Source organism: Lathamus discolor, chromosome 6 (assembly GCF_037157495.1).
Source record: "Lathamus discolor isolate bLatDis1 chromosome 6, bLatDis1.hap1, whole genome shotgun sequence".
Classification (NCBI taxonomy): Eukaryota; Metazoa; Chordata; class Aves; order Psittaciformes; family Psittacidae; genus Lathamus; species Lathamus discolor.
Genome location: NC_088889.1, coordinates 26,394,104 through 26,412,917, shown reverse-complemented (window position 1 = coordinate 26,412,917; position 18,814 = coordinate 26,394,104). Strand labels below are relative to the sequence as shown.

Genomic DNA, 18,814 nt, shown 5'->3' with positions numbered 1-18,814 from the left:
CGATAAAGTGCAATATCATTTGAGTCATCAGGTTATTCTTGTGAAAGCCTATTCATTAACATAGTATTTCCTTTTTAAGATCTATGGGAACTGGAAAACAAATCTTGTATTCATACTTTTTCGTGTTTTTCTTTATTTCTTTACAATTAATAAGGTGAGGTAATTTTTCACTTCAGGGTATTACAATAGCAAGATGGTTTTGTACTTTCATAGAATCATAGAATAGTTAGGGTTGGAAAGGATCTCAAGATCGTGTAGTTCCAACCCCCCTGCCATGGGCAGGGACACCTCACACTAAACCATCCCACACAAGGCTCTGTCCAGCCTGGCCTTGAATACCGCCAGGGATGGAGCACTCACAGCTTCCCTGGGCAACCCATTCCAGTGTCTCACCACCCTCACAGGAAAGAACTTCCTCCTTATATCCAATCTAAACTTCCCCTGTTGAAGTTTTAAACCATTACCCCTTGTCCTATCCCTACAGTCCCTAATGAAGAGTCCCTCCCCAGCATCCCTATAGCCCCCCTTCAGATACTGGAAGGCTGCTATTAGGTCCCCACGCAGTCTTCTCTTCTCCAGGCTGAACAGCCCCAACTTCCTCAGCCTGTCTTCATACGGGAGCTGCTCCAGTCCCCTGATCATCCTCGTGGCCCTCCTCTGGACTTGTTCCAACAGTTCCATGTCCTTTTTATGTTGAGGACACCAGAACTGCACACAATACTCCAGGTGAGGTCTCACAAGAGCAGAGTAGAGGGGCAGGATCATCTCCTTCGACCTGCTGGTCACACTCCTTTTGATGCAGCCCAGGATACGGTTGGCTTTCTGGGCTGCAAATGCACACTGCCAGCTCGTGTTCATTTTCTCATTGACCAGCACCCCCAAGTCCTTCCCTGCAGAGCTGCTCTGAATCTCTTCTCTGCCCAGTTTGTACCTGTGCTTGGGATTGCTCCGACCCAGGTGTAGGACCTTGCGCTTGTCATGGTTGAACTTCATGAGGTTGGCATCAGCCCACCTCACAAGTGTGTCGAGGTCTCTCTGGATGGCATTCCTTCTCTCCAGCTTATCAACCAAATCACACAGCTTGGTGTCATTGGCAAACTTGCTGAGGGCGCACTCAATCCCACTGCCCATGTCACCGACAAAGATGTTCAACAAGTCCGGTCCCAACACCGATCCCTGAGGGACACCACTTGTTACTGGTCTCCAGCTGGACCTTGAGCCATTGACCACAACTCTTTCCATGTGGCCATCCAACCAGTTCTTTATCCACCAAGTGGTCCATCTACCAAATTGATGTCTCTCCAATTCAGAGACAAGGATGTCGTGTGGGACAGTGTAAAAAGAAAATTTTAGATCTTTAGAAGCTGTAGTAACTTTTTTTTTTTTTAACAGTGGTCCATCCATATGTAGCATCTTTCTTTAAAAACTCAAGAACACCAATAGTTACATGAATCCTTATAATGTCCTCTCCTTACCATGTCCATATAACTTGTATCATCTTCCAAGGTCTTACGACTGTGAGAGTCACTGAATCTGATGCTGTTACAGATAGAGTTTAATCAGTTCATCACTGACAGCTGAGGGAGTTAATACACCGAAGTCTGTAAACAGTAATGTAATGAGTGATGGTGATGTGTAGTCAGTCCAGGGATGCTCCTCTGTTAGATTCTGATTTGTTTTCAGAGTGTCTGCTTTGTGCTTAAACTTATCTGGGATGTCCTGCTGATTCAGAGGGAAAAGCCTCACAAACTTGAAACTTTCAGCTACCACATAAATCGGCTTATTCTGTGCTTTTGCATACACAGCAGTTTGATTAGTGCCTATCTTGTTGATAATGCCACCATTTTCAACTACACCTTCAGCACCAACTAACACTAGGTCTGTTTTCTCCATAATGTGGACAACTGCAGCATCCAGAATCACAGTCACGGGAATGTTCAGCTTCCTCAGGGCTTTTGCCATTTTTTTCCCTGCTTGATCTGGCTGCAATTCAGTGACATAAACGCTGAATTGCTTCTTTGCCTCAACAACTGCTTTCCTCTTTTGCGAAATGATCCAAGGATTTTTTTGAGGTTTTAGTACTTACATTTTTTCAGTAATTTCTTGGTTAGTATTGGGTTTTATTTAAAAAAGAAATTCCAAAAATGAATTCAGTTGTTATGTAGAAACTTGAAAGACTAAAGCAGAATTTGTTTGGGCAGAACTGCATCGCTGTTTACATACTGAACGTAACAAAAATCAGCGTAAAACTCTGAGGAAGGGTTTCAACTCTACTATATGGTATTAAATGTTGCAAATATATGTTCAACTGGAATGACATGTCTGTTTTGGTAATTTAATTTTTCACACAGCACAAGGTATATGCTGCTTGTGCTGTTTCTAACCATGGCATCCTTCTTTTTCTTTTATTTGTTCATACAGTGGTATTCCTTGTTATTTTAAGTTCGAGGGAGGATGTAGAATTTTATATTTGAGATTCGCACTGACTCTTTCAGAACACAGGTTGCAATTAAAGAAACATTAATTGCAGGAAAGTACTAGTGATACAAAGCCTGACACTAGCTCTGAATAGAAATGGAGAAATGTCACAGCTGCAATTAAAATATGATCGAGTCAACACAGCATGAAGGAACTTCTGTTTGTTGAAATACTTGGTTTAACTGTACAGTGCTCTGTAGATAAGGATGTCTTTTCTTGTAGTGTTATAAAGATCATTATTGAGCTGATGCAAGTTGTTACAAACTTTTGAAAGTCAGGCATATATATTCATTAATTTCTTCTCTATGCAGCATTTATTAAAATGCATTTGCTAGGCCACATATCTTTAAAAATAGGAACACTTGACAAATTGTCTGATTTGTCTGTTTGTCTGTTATGATCACAGATTCCAGAGCAGTTTGGTCCAGTAAGAACTGTAGCAGAGGGAAAAGGGGACGTTGTATTAATAGGAACCACCAGAAACTTTGTCCTGCAGGGCACACTATCGGGAGATTTTTTCCCCATTACCCAGGTAAGCCATTGCCTTACAAGAACCTTTCAAAGTGTGTAATAGCAGTAAATTGCTTAAAGTTAAGTTTCATAGCCATGCATCTATTTGATTCGTTATTGCAGTAATTTTGGCAATAATATTATAAATATGCATCTATCTAAGCCAACATATTTTTCTAATGCTTTAATATACAGTTTAGTAATTTTAATCCTATTTAAACGTGTTTAGTTATGTTGGTGCCATCCTTATTGTCAAGAAATATTTCTGCTTGTGTAGGGTCACACTGATGAGCTCTGGGGACTTGCAGTACATTCCTCTAAACCTCAGTTCTTCACTTGTGGACATGACAAACACATTACACTCTGGGATGCAACCACTCATCATCCTATCTGGAACAAGATTATAGAGGTACAAATTTATTAAATGCAACTCTGCTCTTATAGAACTTCTCAAGCAATTGAGGTTTTCAAAAGATAATTGATTAAAAATGTCTTCAAGTATTGAGGGGACAAAAAAAAAGAGAGTAATAAAATTTGTCTTTCTGAAAATGGATGTAAAACTCTTAAACCCAAGAATTATAACCCTAGGTTATATGGATCCATGTCCTATATTATATAGAAGTGTGGGTTTGGGGCCTTAAAACTCGTGTTGATAAGACTTTCTAAATATAATACATCTGCAAGAAGTGTATGCTGCTGCATCAGGTTGAAGCAGTCTTAACAGAAGAGCATTTGCCAAACAGTCTTTCATAGTAAACCCACTCCAGAGATATGGACTTGGTAAATCATCCTTGTTTGGTGAATGTGGAAAACTGAATTTATTCTGTCTAACCAAGGTCATATGTTCTAAGGTACATATTTTTGTTGAGTTCTAAATTAATTGGAGAGACCAGATCAACAGTTCTCGTGCCCCACAGATGGAGCCGTGTTTCCATAGTTCAGTTCCTTGGTTATAAAGACAGATTGGCCCGTAGCATAAGAACTTAATAGAAAGGAAAATAAAAGTAGTTCTTTCACTCTAAAAAAAAAAAAACCCAAAAAAAAAAAAAACACCAAACAATAATAGTAAGGGTTTGGCCTGAGAATCAGGCAGATAACTGCATTTTCCTCCTGCCTTCTAATAATTTAAGGGCTTAAGATACGTTAATGTGATTTGGACTCTCTCCCCTTTGTTCTTAAGAATACCATAGTTGTGCCCTAAGGGAATGGTCAAACCCTGAGATGCACCAGAATCTTAATGTGCTTGCAAATCTCTTGAACTGCTACCAGGATGTTAAATGCAAGATCAAATAGATAGCAGCAGACTTAGGTTATGAACTTCAATTATAAAACATATTTTTAGAAACTAGTGAGCAGTTACATACCAAATTTTCCTGGACCTGTCTTGGTAAACTCTCTAAGAAAAGATAACCCCATGCCTTTTTTGTTCTGAGTTACAATAACAATGCACTGTATTGTACAGTAAGGAATATGAACATACTAGATTGCAAATATCCTTCACATGAAATTCAGAGTGGCTCAGACAAAGATACAACTAGAAACTTTTACATAGACCTTTCTGGTCTTCAGCATAGGGTTTTATTGTGGAGACTTCATTTGATTATTTAGAAATAGAGCACAACTGGTTTTGTGCAAGCCTTGTTTATAAATATCCTGAAGTGGAGAGTAAAACCATTGGTACCACCTTTTATGCTTTCCTAATAAGTTTCTTTTTTGTCAAAAAAAAAAACAACCCATTGTTTGACTCAATTTCAGGTACTACTGTGATCCTTTGCTCAGTTTAAATGTGTTTTTGTATACTTGCGTACATGCTAAAACCCACTGGGAGAACAAGAAGCTAGTACTTCCGATATATTTCTCATTACAGAAAGATTTACTGAGGAGGGCCTATAGTCATGAAGAGAAGTGCAAAATTTGGCACTTGTTTGCAGTTTAAAGAATAGAGCATTTAGAAGTTTGGTTTGATAGTGAAACATCATTCGTGGAGATAAGTACAATATGGGGAACAGGAGCAAATCTATTAGTCAGATAAGCTATTGTCTTAGAAATAAAAATACTTAAGTAATCATCAACTCAAAAAAGGGTATAATTTCCGTTGTATTATCCTTTATGTCCTCTGAAAAACAGAGCTGGAATTTAGCTTACTCTGCCTTACAGTGGGCTTCAATTTATACTTAGCTGTGGTTTTCCAAATATAAGGCATTCTCTAAGAAACCGTTGTTATTGAAATATTTAAGAAACTGCTTTATTTACCTGGATTTTTGAAAAGGTTGATGGCAACAGCAGTAAGCTAGACTTAGATTTATTTCTTTTCCCCTCCAAGTACACACTGCTTCATTAAGGCAAGATTTCCATTGACAATAATCTCCTTATTAACCACTTGAAATGTATGAGACTGTTTCATAAATCAGTGATTCATTATCTAGAGTAAATAAATAATTTCATGTTAACCTATTTTTGTCATAGAGATCTATGTAAAATCTTTTTAATGTGGTTATGAGTGCAGTTTACTGCTCAGGTTACATGCACTGTTTGAATCTCCAGTTTATTCAGGAGAATATTTCAGCATTCACTATGAAATTATACTTTAAAAAAATTAGCTAATTTTCCTCTCTAGAATACTGAAGTGGCTTAGAACATGCATACAGAAATCCTGCATCTCAGCAATTCTCTGAAATTTCTTGAGTGTTAGTAACATCTCTGAAATTAGTCACTTGATTAAAAGTGATGAGCATATCCTTTATACCTAGCCTTTAGGGCTAGTAATTACAAATTGGTAGAAATGTGAACAAATTTACCAAAATAGCTACAATGTGATACTGGTTTAGGATATAGAAAATCCAGGAGGTGAGCATTTCTGTGAGATATATTGCTGGATATTTTCATTATTTTTTTCCCTGCCAAAAATAAATAAAATGCATCAGAAAGGGGATGGGGGGAAGCTATTTATTTTGGGACTTTCTGCAGTAACATGAAGGGTTCTGCAGCTCATTCTTTGTAACTGAACAAGTATTAGAGAGAAAATGCTTACCTGTTTTTTAGGCATATATTTAAATTGTAAGAAAAATACTGCAATTCTACCTAATAATACTGCAGTTCTGTCTCCACAATAATACAGTATACATAGTAAAATGTTTTAAAATCTCCCATAATAATACACTCTACAAAGTAAAATGTTTTAAGATAGCATATCAAAATAAGAAACCCAGTTTGTGTCCTAAATCTCCCACTAAGCTGCAACTGGCAGACGCTGAAAAAGGTGTCCGTGTGCATAGAAGCTAGACTTTACCGCTCCACGCAAAGTGGTACATACCTTTGTTGAATACTTGCTTGTCCTTTAGACAGTAGGTAAACTGCAGCTTTGGTACCTAATTCTTAGTTCAGCTCTAATTTAAGAAGTTATTTTTATCTCTTACTTGTTTGCGATTTGTTGAGAAGCTGCCTTTGCCAATGTTATTGTTATGAAATTGCTTGCCAAGTTATTTTTAGATAGTGAAGAAAAAAAACCCAATGGCCTTGTATGGAGGGGGATGGGAATCTATTAGGTAACATTTCAATTAGTTAAAAATGCTTTTTAGTCTCAAGATTGTATTTAAGAGGAAAAAAAACAACCCCAAAACAAAACACTAAACCCCAAACAAAACAAGACAGACTTACTCTGCTCCTGAGAGAGATAATTGAACTGTGTTTCTGTTCTAACTCGGACTGGTAAAAAAAGTGTTCTTCCTTCTGAAATATTTTAGGATCCAGCACAGTCTTCAGGTTTTCACCCCTCAGCATCTGTTGTTGCAGTAGGGACGCTGACTGGAAGGTAAGATGCGCAGAGCTACACCTGAGGCACCAACAAACACTACATGATATTTCCAGATCACATACAAGTTCATGACCTTGTTTTGCAGATGTATGCATGACATGTATTCATTCTCTATGATTTCTGTTGAACTTCAAAGTGAAATTTATGTTGCCTTAGTGCCTGGAAACCCTAGCCTTAGACCAGTACCTGTGTTTGCTGAGAGATGTTTAGTGGGAGGAGGTGGATTTGAACAGGGCGAGATGTCTAGGTTATCAGTGAGGCCATACATGTGAGGTGCTGTCACCATAAGTGACCTACATATTAAATCTTTGTGTCCACCATGGCAAAGGAGAGACTAAAGAAGGAATTTGAGATAATGGGTTAACTTTGCAGATATGTTTAGAGATCTCCTCTGAGGCCTGTAGGGCAGTGTAAAGGAAATCACATATAAAAGAAGTTGCTCATTGGAAAATGTAGTGAGTGGTTTATTATCTCTAATGCAGTGACAACAAGAGGCTGTAACAAAAATTTGACAAATGTTCCACTGTGCTAGACACAGTGTAAAAATGCATATTAAAGAGACTTGTTCTGTCTGAAGAGCGTAAGGCAAAGACAGACAAAACCAAGATGAAAGAGGGTATCTTCATTTTACAGGGCAGATTGAGCCCTTAGTCATGTAGTGGGTCAACAGCTGCCCTGGGTATATCCTTGGAGGTCTGTTATAGGAGGGAGTGACTTTGCCATAACTTCATCCTTCCCTTTAATGTCACTTGAGGGCAGACTTTGCTGTTAGTAGAGAAAACAGTTCCACTTAACTGAGAATGTATAGGATGCTTAGAGGTTAAGAGCCAAGATTGTTTTGCGCTGTATATCAGTCCTAAATAAAGGATTTACTTTCGTTACTGGGCAAAGTAAATCAAAAGGAGAAGCTTTGAAAGGAATCTTTACTTTGTCTTTAAGTAATTCGATGCAAGTATTGAATGCAAATTTTATCTTTATCCTCTCTATGCATTTTCACAAATTAAATTAGATTTAGTTCTTTGAAAGTAATTAAACTAGTTAAAAAGTTAATAAATCAATTAACTTAAAAATAAATTAAGAAAAAGAGCTAGTCTTTCAACAAAAGAGAATGGTCCTGATTCTTGCTTGTGTTTTCCTTTGCCCTAGGATTTAATGTAGGCATCAATTTAAACATCAGCATAGCATAGAGGAAGACCATTAAAGGAGGTCATTATATGTAATGCTTACTTTATTCTAATGCATGACATAGTAAAACAGACTAAAATCTGAAGATTTATATCAAAGTCAATGTCTGATTGTTTTTCTGATTGAAAAACATGGGAAAGAAACTATCTTTGTCTTAAAGTAAAAACAAACCAAATAAAGTAGCAGTTGCTGTTTTTCTTTTTTGGTGTAAAACTTATGCTATTTTGACAGAAGAAAAGTTGGTCAAGATTACATTAGATTTAAATGCCTTATGGAATGATTTATTGGCCTCTTTCTGTATTTACAACAGGTGGTTTGTGTTCGACACAGAAACAAAAGACTTGGTCACTGTACACACAGATGGAAATGAACAGCTGTCTGTAATGCGTTACTCACCAGGTTTGAGAGCATTTATTTACTGGGTAAAAAAAAAACAGTGTTGAAATTTTTTTTAATTAAATTTGGGTTTGGTTTGTTTTAAAATAATTCCCCACTTGTCATACTGAAGTTGAAAATAAATATGCCATGAAACACTGGCAACACTGAATGGGTGGTGTCTTAAGCTCTAGTTTTCTTTTCCTTCCCTCACTCCCACGTATGTTCAATATGGTTTCATTGGAAAGAAAAAACCCAAATATAACTTAACTGCACAGGTTATTGCAATCAGGTTAGTGCTAAATGGACTGTGGCTGCTTCCAGAAGTGTCATGTGGTTTCAAGAGTAATGTTTGCTGCTTAAACTTGCTGCTTTGTAAGCTTGAAACATGCATCGATATTCATCTGAAAAAGAAAAAATAGAGCAATTCCTCTTGCCTGTGATACACTAACTTCTCCCAAGCTCTTTCTTACAGAAATAATTACAGTTCACTTTTGTGTTTATAGATGGAAACTTCTTGGCGATAGGTTCCCATGACAACTGTATTTATATATATGGCGTCAGTGAAAATGGAAGAAAGTACACAAGAATTGGCAAATGTTCGGTAATTAACCTTTTTCTCCTAGTTCAATATTAGTAACTTCAGCATGTTTTGTGGCACTGTGCTAATACTGTCACATTTAGAGATAGTCTTAGTGCAGTTAATACAGTATTTTTCTCTTTGTAGGGTCATTCCAGCTTCATTACTCATCTGGATTGGTCTGTTAATTCACAATATCTTGTGTCTAATTCAGGAGACTATGAAATCTTATACTGTGAGTAAGAATTATATTTAGTCCTTTTGTGCAAACTTAAGGCAGTCTAATGCAGATTTAAAATTTAAAGGAGACCATATAACTGCCAAGATAGACCATAGGTTTTAATTCATCTGGTGCAATCAAAAATCTATGCAATTTGAGAATTCAAGATGTTACCATCTGGTTGTTGGGTTTTTTTTCTTTTGTAGGGATCCCCTCTGCTTGTAAACAAGTCGTGAGTGTTGAAACAACTAGAGATATAGAATGGGCCACATACACCTGCACTTTAGGATTCCATGTTTTTGGTAAGTATATTGCAAGCTTTTACCATTCTTGTTATTAGCAAACCCTTGGATTGGCAACTCTTTCTTATGAAACATTACTATTCATATTTCAGGAAAAAATACAGAACTTCTGTTATGCCATTTTTATTACAATCTGTCCTCTAATTTCAATCCAGAAAGACTCTGATTTAATATTGTTGCTAGCATCAAGTACAAATATTAAATTACAACAAAAGTAGGAGACAAGGAAGAAATCGCACACTGCCCTTTCTGTCACACTAGTTACTTCTCATAATTTTTATTCAAAGTACCAGTTCTATGGAATTATTTGGGCAGCTGCTGCAGCAAATATGCTGCACCAAATCCCCTTGCCAGAGCCAGTTTTGCTTGCAGTAGGTACTGTGCAAACACAAAATGGCTGACAAGTCTTCGTTATGAAGTACTTACAATCTGTTTTGATACACTGTATAGCATTTAGGTGAAAGGAATGCAAAAAGAAACAAGAAAAACCTAACAAAATCAGGAGAGTTTTTTCCCATGGGACTTCGTGCGGAGAGCACAAAGCATCATTACACTATGCACGCAGAGCAGACAGATAGTTACAAAATCTGAGTATGAGAAGCTCTCATTCTTAAGTCTTCAAGATAAAATAGGAAGCAGTAGTAGAGTTCAGAGGAGAGTGTGGTTTTGTACAAGCAGTAAACAGGGAAAATTTTCACCCATGTCTCAACTAAAATAGATGCAGTAATGTTTTTGCAGGCAGCCAGAAAGGAGGTTTTAAGTGCCTAAAGAAGGGATGGCAGTAGCAATATGCTGGGAAGTCACATTCAAATTTTATATAATTTAACTGACAAGCAGTGCTTGGGTATCACTACAACATGCAGATTTAGTAACAGGAGGAAGTCCCAGAAGACTAGGCTACATGTTGACTAGTGTGCTCCTCATACGAGGGATGAAGGCCCTTATAGTAGAAATGTTAAGATATTCCTGGGGTTTGAGTATATGTGAGACACAGTTACAGAGCTACAAAGTCTTTGCATTTAGCATTACAGGTTCAAATATTCTGACATACTACTTTAAGTGAGAATTCTTCGCTTTACAATTTGGATCCATGCAACATATAGTGGTGGTAGAATATGGGGCTGCTTTTGGTGCATAGAGAGTCATAGGAGAGGACTGTCATACCGAGAGGGGTTTTTCCCTCTTGCTATAGATCAGCTTTTGGAGCCAGACTGAGGAACAAAATGATCTCCTGGGCCAATGGGGAACTTGTGGATATTGCATATACTTTATTATACTTGCAGTCCTTCATGCTGAACTGGTTTATTGTCAGCTAAAGCAACAAGAATAAGGAATAAGTAAAAGTAACTGCTAAGTTTTCATACTTATCACAGTTATTATTTTAGTAATTCCATAGAGATTGTGAGGATGTTCATCAAAAGAAGGGAATTTTAAAGTAATAGGTTATAACTCAGAAAGGATATGCAATGCACAAGAAGGAAATATAGCACCATAAATACTGAGGATTCATAGCTATACACTTAGGTTCAGACTCGGAAGTTGCAAAGATAATGTGTAATAATTATAGATGAAATGGTGGCAGGGTTATACTGTTGTCCATCCCTCCAGAACAATCAAGTGAAGGGAGATCTTTTTAATAGCTAGCAGAATCAGTCAAAAAGGAATTGCGAAGGATGTGAGATTTTAACTATTCCAGTCTCTTTTGGGGAAAAAAAAATTGCACTATAATGACTAACCAGCAAGTTCTCAAAATTCTTCTGATATAGGAAATAGGTAAGCACTTAAAGGGGAGTTTCTTCCCGATTTGATTCTGGGGAGTTGGAAAGAATTTGCTGAGAAAGTGAATGCATCATGTGTAGGAATGACTGTGGAAATAGGGAGGCGTGATCCTTAGTACAGGAAGCAAAAAGAGCAACTAAATGGAAATAATGGACTTGAGGGAGCCAGACTGCAGAAATCGAAAGCCCTGTTAGGGAAGATCTGAAGCTGGAGGAAAGGAGAGATACGGTAGTTCCTTAGATGGTATGAAGTGCACAAACTGCTATCCCAGAGGAAAGATAGGAGTGACAGCAAGACACAAATTTGGTTAAACTGCTGTTGCCTTTTCCTAAAAGGAAGAGGAATGCAGAAAGTAGAATCTGTTGGAGGACCAAGGAAACACATAATCAAAGCTAAAACATAAATGCATACGCATCAAGCACAGAAATAACAGAAGGGCCAGTGACAGTATTGGTCTGTTATGCAGAGAGGACAGAGAGAAGACACTGCTAAGGCTGAAGTGTTAAAAAACCTATCACTTCTCTCTTTTTTTAATGTCTTTATTTGAAGACTTACAGCAATCTGATTCTAACCCAGTTAGTGCCAGTAATGAAAGGATAAGACCTCTGCTTTCAGTAGGGAAGAGTTCATTGGAAAGTTTTATCTGAGTGTGAGGAACCTTGTTCTATCTGTCAAAACAACTGGTTAGCGTAATCTCAAGACCTACCTATTTTGCAGAGAACAGCCTGAGTACTGGAAAAATGGAAAAGAATGAATGCAATACCTGTGGAATCATATATTTACCTTCAGAGCTCATGTGGAGGGGATAAAGTGCAGAGTTAGTGAGTAGAATAATAAATTGAAGAAGCTTGTAAATTATAAATTGGAAACCAGTCCAGTAATGTTGGAAATCACTCTACTATTCAGTACTTTGTGTCCTCAGAGCAGCTAGTATGACCACTTCAAATGCTTGTCAGTATTGCCCCACTTTTTTACAGAAGACGTAATCACATCGTCAAGGATATGAGGCTTCTATTATGTTGATTTTTCAGTATCTGCTGGCTGACTGAAACTAGGGGTGTTTTCTCACTCTAGCAGAACCACCTAAAAATCACAACTAATATGCATAGCAGTAGCAGATCTACGTAACCAGTGGAGAGGGGAAAGAATATTGATCTGTTGGACACCTGTCTTCAAGCATGGGAACTGATTAGTCAGCCTGGAAATGTTTATGGAGACAATTCAACTGAAAATCAACAGCATATAACAAAGTGTATTCAAGGGAGGATATTTTAGTGATACAAACACATGTAATTGTGAAGGACTAAAGACATTAAGACACTGAACTGTATGCCTTTGCAAGAGCCACGTGCTGCTGGATATGCAAGTAAGGCATCAGTTAATATCACATGCCCCATTTTGGAAAAATGGATATTTGAGGGTGAAGGACAGGAACAGAAGAAATGTAAGATGCTGTGCAAAGCCAGACAACACTGCAAGCAGAGCAGAGCTCAGACTGGTTGCATTCAAAACCAACTAGAAGAATATACATTTCATATTCTATTTGTTTGAATATATTTATTACTGGCATGTATATAATTACAGTGTATATAATTTGTAGGTGTTGTAAAGTTGCGGGATTAGTAAATTGTCTTGAGAAACAGATGATTGGTACGAAAAAAAGAGGCAATTCAACAGAGGCAAATAAGAGGTTATTCACTTGAACAGCAGAACCCAGTTGCACAAATACAGAAAGGAAGAGAGAAGGTGAGAGAGGAGATCTGCACAGAAAGATCAGATTACTTTTGCAAACCGAACATGAGTCAACAGCATTATGCTGTTGTAGGAGAGGCAAATGCATTAGTGGGATGTGCAATGAAAAAGATACCATGCAAAATGTGAAGTCATCATCTATTTATCAGTATCTGCTCCAGTCGCAGCTGGAATAGCTGCTTCTGGTTTTTACACATTGGCCCAACAGATAATGTGCTGAATAATTATCCATCTAAATACTGTTCTGTGAGAAAAGATGTAATAAATGCATTGTAGAGATGAGGAGGAGATGAAAAGCATAGCATCAGTCTTCAAATGTAAGAAAGGAAATGATTTTCTTTCCATGTCTGCAGAGAATGGGGAAAAAAATTGAGTAATTTTTCAGCAAAGGGGATTCACTTTACATATGAAAAAAATCTGACTGTGAGGCCCTAGAATAAATTCCGTATCCCTTCCCCATTTCAAAATGGCAGTCTTATTTCTTAAACCTTTTCCTTCATCTCCAGCTTGTCACAGTGACTTGTTGAGAAGACTCCTGCCTCTTTTCAGCTAGCATCTGATGTTCATACAGCTTCCGTGTTGTCAAAGCAATTATTTAAAACAGTTTTTCTCTGTCTCTTCATTCTATGTGTTCATAATTCTGCAAGTAACAATTATCATGTTTCTTTTCTGCACCTTCCTTTAAGCCTCTTTTCTACTGTCCGTGATCTAGCAAAGAAATGATTCCACACATATCAGGAGATTTACAGGCAGTCCACAAATCAGTACTTTGTGTTTCATTTTATTTACTACAAATTGTAATTCCTTATAAAGGCATGGAATCACTTCCTCAGTGCCTTTGAATACAATGATATAGTGCAATGATACAAAGACTGTATTTGGGCAGAATCCCATGCTGAAGGCAAGCTCTTTCCACAGTGCAGGGCAGATGCCTGCTTTGGTGTTACGACTGGCCCAAAGAAGGAGAAGCTGGAGTGTGCCTGCCCTGCCCACAGGCTTAGGCATCCTTCCAGGAGATGGGAGGGCAAGCAGGAGGAATAGCAACTCGGCCACCCTGACCTGTAATAACAACAAAGTTCATGCACTCAAGTGGTGAGACTTCAGGGGGACACTGCAGATGTGTGACATAGGGACTGTTACTGAAAATTTTAATGCCAAGAAAAAGCAGGTTTTTTGCCAAACCATAATGGGAGAACACACACTATAACTGATTATGTCAGTTGTCTCTGAAAGTTAGGTGTCAGTTATGTTGAGTAGGGATTAGATAAAATCTGAATTACAAAAATGATTTTAAAAAAGCAAACCACCACAGTACTGCATACATAAAATGAAACTGCGGTAACTGGTTGGATATTATTACAATTCCAGTTTATTACAGGCAGGTATTCAGAGGCTTTAAAGATGTGGCGCATAGATTGGGTCCTTGCATTGATGAGCTTACAGTTTAATTTTAGAACAACACTGTGCAAGAGCAGCAAGTAGAGTATTTGAGGAAGTACGAGAATTACAGCAAAACAAAAGCATTTTAAAAATTTATAGTAGGTTCAGTTTCTTTTTGAGGGATCTCTTAAATATTAAAAACATTTTAAACTATATAAATTCTTGTTTTGTAGATTTTAAGCTTTAGTAATATGAAAAGGGTGTTGAATCATATATAGGTAGTTTTTCAGACTACGGTAGTATAAACTGTGTTAGCTTATACATAAGCAGAAGGGAAAATAAAAGCAGTAACTTATTTTTCTACATAAACATATGAAAATTCTTTTAGCCTCAGACACATGGCCGTAATTAGGCAGAATTATTTTTCAAAGTAAAAAGCACTTTGACTAGGGGAAATACAGTATTTGTTGCAGGGGGGTTGGACTAGATGATCTTTTGAGGTCCCTTCCAACCCTTGGGATTCTGTGATTCTATGTGCTTGATTTCCTATTAGTATCTGGTCTTTGCTGGTATGGAAGTGCTCAGCAGCGGTTATATTTATCATTTTATCTTCTCTCTTTTTTTTTTTTTTAACAAGTAATCCTTTATTAATATTTTAACAAAGACTTCAGCTGTCACTTTAATTTCCTCTATGAAAACCTTTAATTAGTCCCTCTGTGTTTCAGGTGTATGGCCTGAAGGTTCAGATGGAACAGATATCAATGCTGTCTGTCGATCGCATGGGAGAAAACTGCTATCAACAGGGGATGATTTTGGCAAAGTACATCTCTTCTCATATCCATGTTCACAATTTAGGGTAAGGTGTTTCCAAAAAATTTACTCTTGTAATTTTCAAAATTGCATTAAGTGTTGTTTTCCTATGGGCAACAAAACGCCCAAACAACTGAATATACAAGCCCCCTCCCCAAACAAAAGAATGTGAATATGTTTCTGCCTGAGGGATTTACTTAGGGTTAATTGAAACTACAAGTAAATTTAAACTTTAACTTAATATCAAAATACTTTAAGGGAATAGGTTGCCCAGGGAGGTTGTGAGTGCTCCATCCCTGGCAGTGTTGAGGCCAGGTTGGATGAAGCCTTGGGTGGGATGGTTTAGTCTGAGGTGTCCCTGCCCACGGCACGGGGGTTGGAACTAGATGATCTTGAGGTCCTTTCCAACCCTAACTATTCTATGATTCTATGTGATGCCTTGGTTTCACTGTTGTATGAATGTTATAACTATATGATTTTATGACAGCTTATATTCTCACTACTGTGGTGTTTTCTAGGCTCCAAGCCATGTGTACGGTGGACATAGTAGTCATGTAACTAATGTAGATTTTCTCTGTGAAGACACCCATCTCATCTCCACAGGCGGAAAAGATACAAGTATTATGCAGTGGCGAGTCATTTAAAGGAAACATCGGTGTGAACGTACACAGTTGAGTCGACCATGCACAGAACTTATGTATAAACTGTATATTTAAAACGGAACAGTATGTTTGCAGTTTAGCCTGGTCACTGTGATTTTTGTTTAAAAAATTCTTACAAACCTCAGGAAAATGAAGCCCTGCGCTGGTTATCTTACTCAGTCTAGTGATTTATATTTTTTTTTCATTGTGTCACACCTTAAGAATGATCACTTTCTGTTGTACAATACACAGTACAGTACAAGTTTAATATAAGAAATGTGGCTTGACAGTTTGCAATGCAGTGGTATCAGCAGAATGTGACTATCTTAAATGTTTTCTATAAACACTGCTAAAATGGTCACAAAAAATGCCTTTCAAAGACTGTATATATGTGCTTATTTGTTTCACTATCTACACTTTGTACTGTATATCTACTTATTTAGAAAAATCTATTACAGTGTCAAGGTACCGAATAGTTCATGGAGTATGAAGGGTAGATGCAGAAAGTATAAACTGAGATGTAAGATGCAAAAACTAGTGTTCTAGACCTGAAAATGTGAATGCTGGTAAGTTTGCATTCTCTTGGGAACAGCACACCTTGGGAATGACCTGTGAGGAGCTGTGTTCCCTTTTAAGTGAATCAGCAGGTTATGCCCCAGTTTGACCTGAATATCTCAGCAGGGTTTACAGATGTCTATGTGGTTCAGGTGTTCCATATGAGTTTAAATTAAAAGTATTTTTACATTTCTTTTTGAAAACAAAACAAAAAAGCTTGGCCACATCCCCATTATTGGTTGCTGTATTTAACTAATATGTATATTAATCCGCATGATGCTATATTGTACATGTATAAGATTTTAGCAGTTCATAACAAATGGTAAGGCAATCTAGCTTTACTTTTTTTATGCTTATGGATATTGTATATTTGTATTTTAAGACCAAGTAGACCAAGTCTAAAGATATCTTTTTAAGTGTACCATAAACCTGCAGAGGGTAAAAGAAGTCTTGGAAGCCTACATGAGATATTAATGTGTAACTTCTGGCCCCTGTGTTTTGTGCATGGATGGATATTTATAGTACGAAATAAGATTGTGTTTTGCAATGAAGTAATAGTGGAGGTGGCATAAAATGGTTAAGAAGGCCTTATCAATGTTGATTGTGACACAGATTGAAATGTATTGTTTACTTCGAGGAATGTATCTGAAGAATTTAAAAAAGGAGTGTTAAGTGCTCTGAGAAAAGGTGATATTAAAATTTTGCTTGTAATGGACAGTAAACGTTAATTCTCTGAACTCTAAAGCACTGGTTGTTTAGAGTGATTTAAGCAAAATGGAATCAATAAATTTTGAATTTTTTTTTTTATTGCATCTCCAACCTCCTACACTGAAAGTGCAGGACACCAATAAACATGGATTAAAGTGTATTTTCAATGCATTCTTCCTGTTTAGTGAAATATCTTTGTTTCAACATGAAATACTTATAGAAGAGAGGGCTTTACTTAATGGCTCACACTTGTAATTTCTCTATTAGAGCTGTATTTGAAAATATTTGGGGAATAAAATCTAGATTTTTGGGGTACATAATGAGTGAACATGATGCTGGAATGTGATTCTTAATGCACACCTAGAGGGTGAAACTCTACAGCAGGGAAGGACAGGCCACATGCTTTCACCTGCAGCCTGCCTTGATTCTGCCTCTAGTACACATCAGTTATGTCTGAGCGCTTGGCTGGTGGAGGGTTGCCAGTTTGTGCAACTGGCAGTGCACAGGGTTATGCTCATGGGAAGAGTTCCTGCGTTGGGAACTTGTCCTCAGGCAAGACTTTTCAAGACCGGGGTTTTAGGGACACTTTAACGTGACATTATCTATCAGTGACACTGAAGGAAGAGGCCTTGCCCCCAGATGCAGCACAAGAGTTGTTGTGACCATAGGGAGAACCCAGCAGGGAAATGGACCCAGGTTAAAGTCACTTCAGGGGAAACACAAAAAATAAAGGCCAAGCAAGTAAACAAGTACAGCAACAGAGAGAATCCTCCTTGTCCTCAGTTTCCGCATCTGATTTAGCTGTGCAGCTGCATCAGTGCACATATTGAGCTTCTACAGAGGAAGGAACAAGGTGAAGAAGAAAATAAATGGGCAGAGGAGCACTGGCACAACTTCTGATCATGATGTCAATCTCTCTCTGTATGAAGTGTGTGAAACTAAGGCATAATTTCCCTACCATTTCTAGGGTTAATCCAGCCCCAAGAGGTTTTAATATGCAAGTGACAGGTTCTCATCTTGTCTGGGTACTTTATAGATTACGCCACAGTACTTTCTGTATTATTTTATTTGGCTTTTGCAGATGGGGTGCTTTCAGGTTTTCTGCTTTCAGAACTGTAGGTGATTTGTCATTACTTGCAACAGAGAAAACAGAAGCTGTAAATTGTGTTGGGTCATTTCCTTTTCATCCTTCTCCCACGGTGCTGCTCTTGGGATGTGCTAATGTATTTGTGATCCCTTTCTTAATTTTAAACTATTATCCCTTACAAGAAAAAGATGAGGAATCCTGCATGTTCATCCCTAGTGCCAATGATCAAAAGGGATTTTCAACAATCCCATCCCATCTGTGCCTCTGCTGCTCCTCCGTTTCTAACTTTTGCTGTTAAATCTGTCTTTGTTCCTCTATGAAGACCTGATAAACCTATTAACTGAATTGGCACATGGTGGATAACACCTTGAGCCAAATATCCGTTTGATGACTGTTAAAGTGATTCTTCTGTCTTTACCCAGGAAATACTACACAATTTTGCCATTGTTATATATAATCTTCAGCTCTCCCTACTTTCCAGCCTTGTTCCTTGGCTCTAGGGCTTATTTCTTTTCTTGGGAGTGTTCTCTTTTATACTTTAAAAGAGAAAATAAAAAGGGGGTCTGGAATGGTGTGGGGAAGAAAGAATTATTCCTGAACTTGGCATATTTCATCCCCTTAGCAGCACCTGGGACTCT

The 18,814-nt window shown here is 37.7% G+C and overlaps 2 protein-coding genes and 1 long non-coding RNA gene across 11 annotated transcripts in view; 1 reads left to right on the top strand and 2 right to left on the bottom strand.

Annotated features, from left to right (window-relative positions):
* LOC136017247 (uncharacterized) overlaps positions 1–6,342 on the bottom strand; it is a 33,351-nt gene extending 27,009 nt beyond the window's left edge. For both annotated transcript variants that reach the window (XR_010613869.1, XR_010613871.1), the window contains exon 1: positions 6,302–6,342. This is a non-coding gene — a long non-coding RNA (uncharacterized LOC136017247). The remainder of the gene's footprint in view (positions 1–6,301) is intronic.
* The window catches only part of EML1 (EMAP like 1), a 134,645-nt gene extending 117,385 nt beyond the window's left edge, over positions 1–17,260 (top strand). For all 8 annotated transcript variants that reach the window (XM_065685365.1, XM_065685363.1, XM_065685366.1 and 5 more), the window contains 9 exons: positions 2,885–3,010; positions 3,266–3,397; positions 6,732–6,799; positions 8,298–8,386; positions 8,869–8,966; positions 9,090–9,177; positions 9,369–9,464; positions 15,101–15,231; positions 15,704–17,260. In XM_065685365.1, coding sequence (XP_065541437.1) covers positions 2,885–3,010; positions 3,266–3,397; positions 6,732–6,799; positions 8,298–8,386; positions 8,869–8,966; positions 9,090–9,177; positions 9,369–9,464; positions 15,101–15,231; positions 15,704–15,829 — 954 coding nt within the window. In that variant the 3' untranslated portion in view covers positions 15,830–17,260. The remainder of the gene's footprint in view (positions 1–2,884; positions 3,011–3,265; positions 3,398–6,731; positions 6,800–8,297; positions 8,387–8,868; positions 8,967–9,089; positions 9,178–9,368; positions 9,465–15,100; positions 15,232–15,703) is intronic.
* On the bottom strand, positions 759–2,715 carry LOC136016539 (translation initiation factor eIF2B subunit alpha-like). The gene is made up of 2 exons (XM_065683878.1): positions 2,667–2,715; positions 759–2,081 (listed from the first exon to the last, which is right to left on the bottom strand). Exons 1-2 carry the CDS (start codon positions 2,713–2,715, stop codon positions 1,543–1,545), a joined length of 588 nt encoding a protein of 195 aa, XP_065539950.1. The 3' UTR covers positions 759–1,542.
* Positions 17,261–18,814: the final 1,554 nt, after the last annotated feature.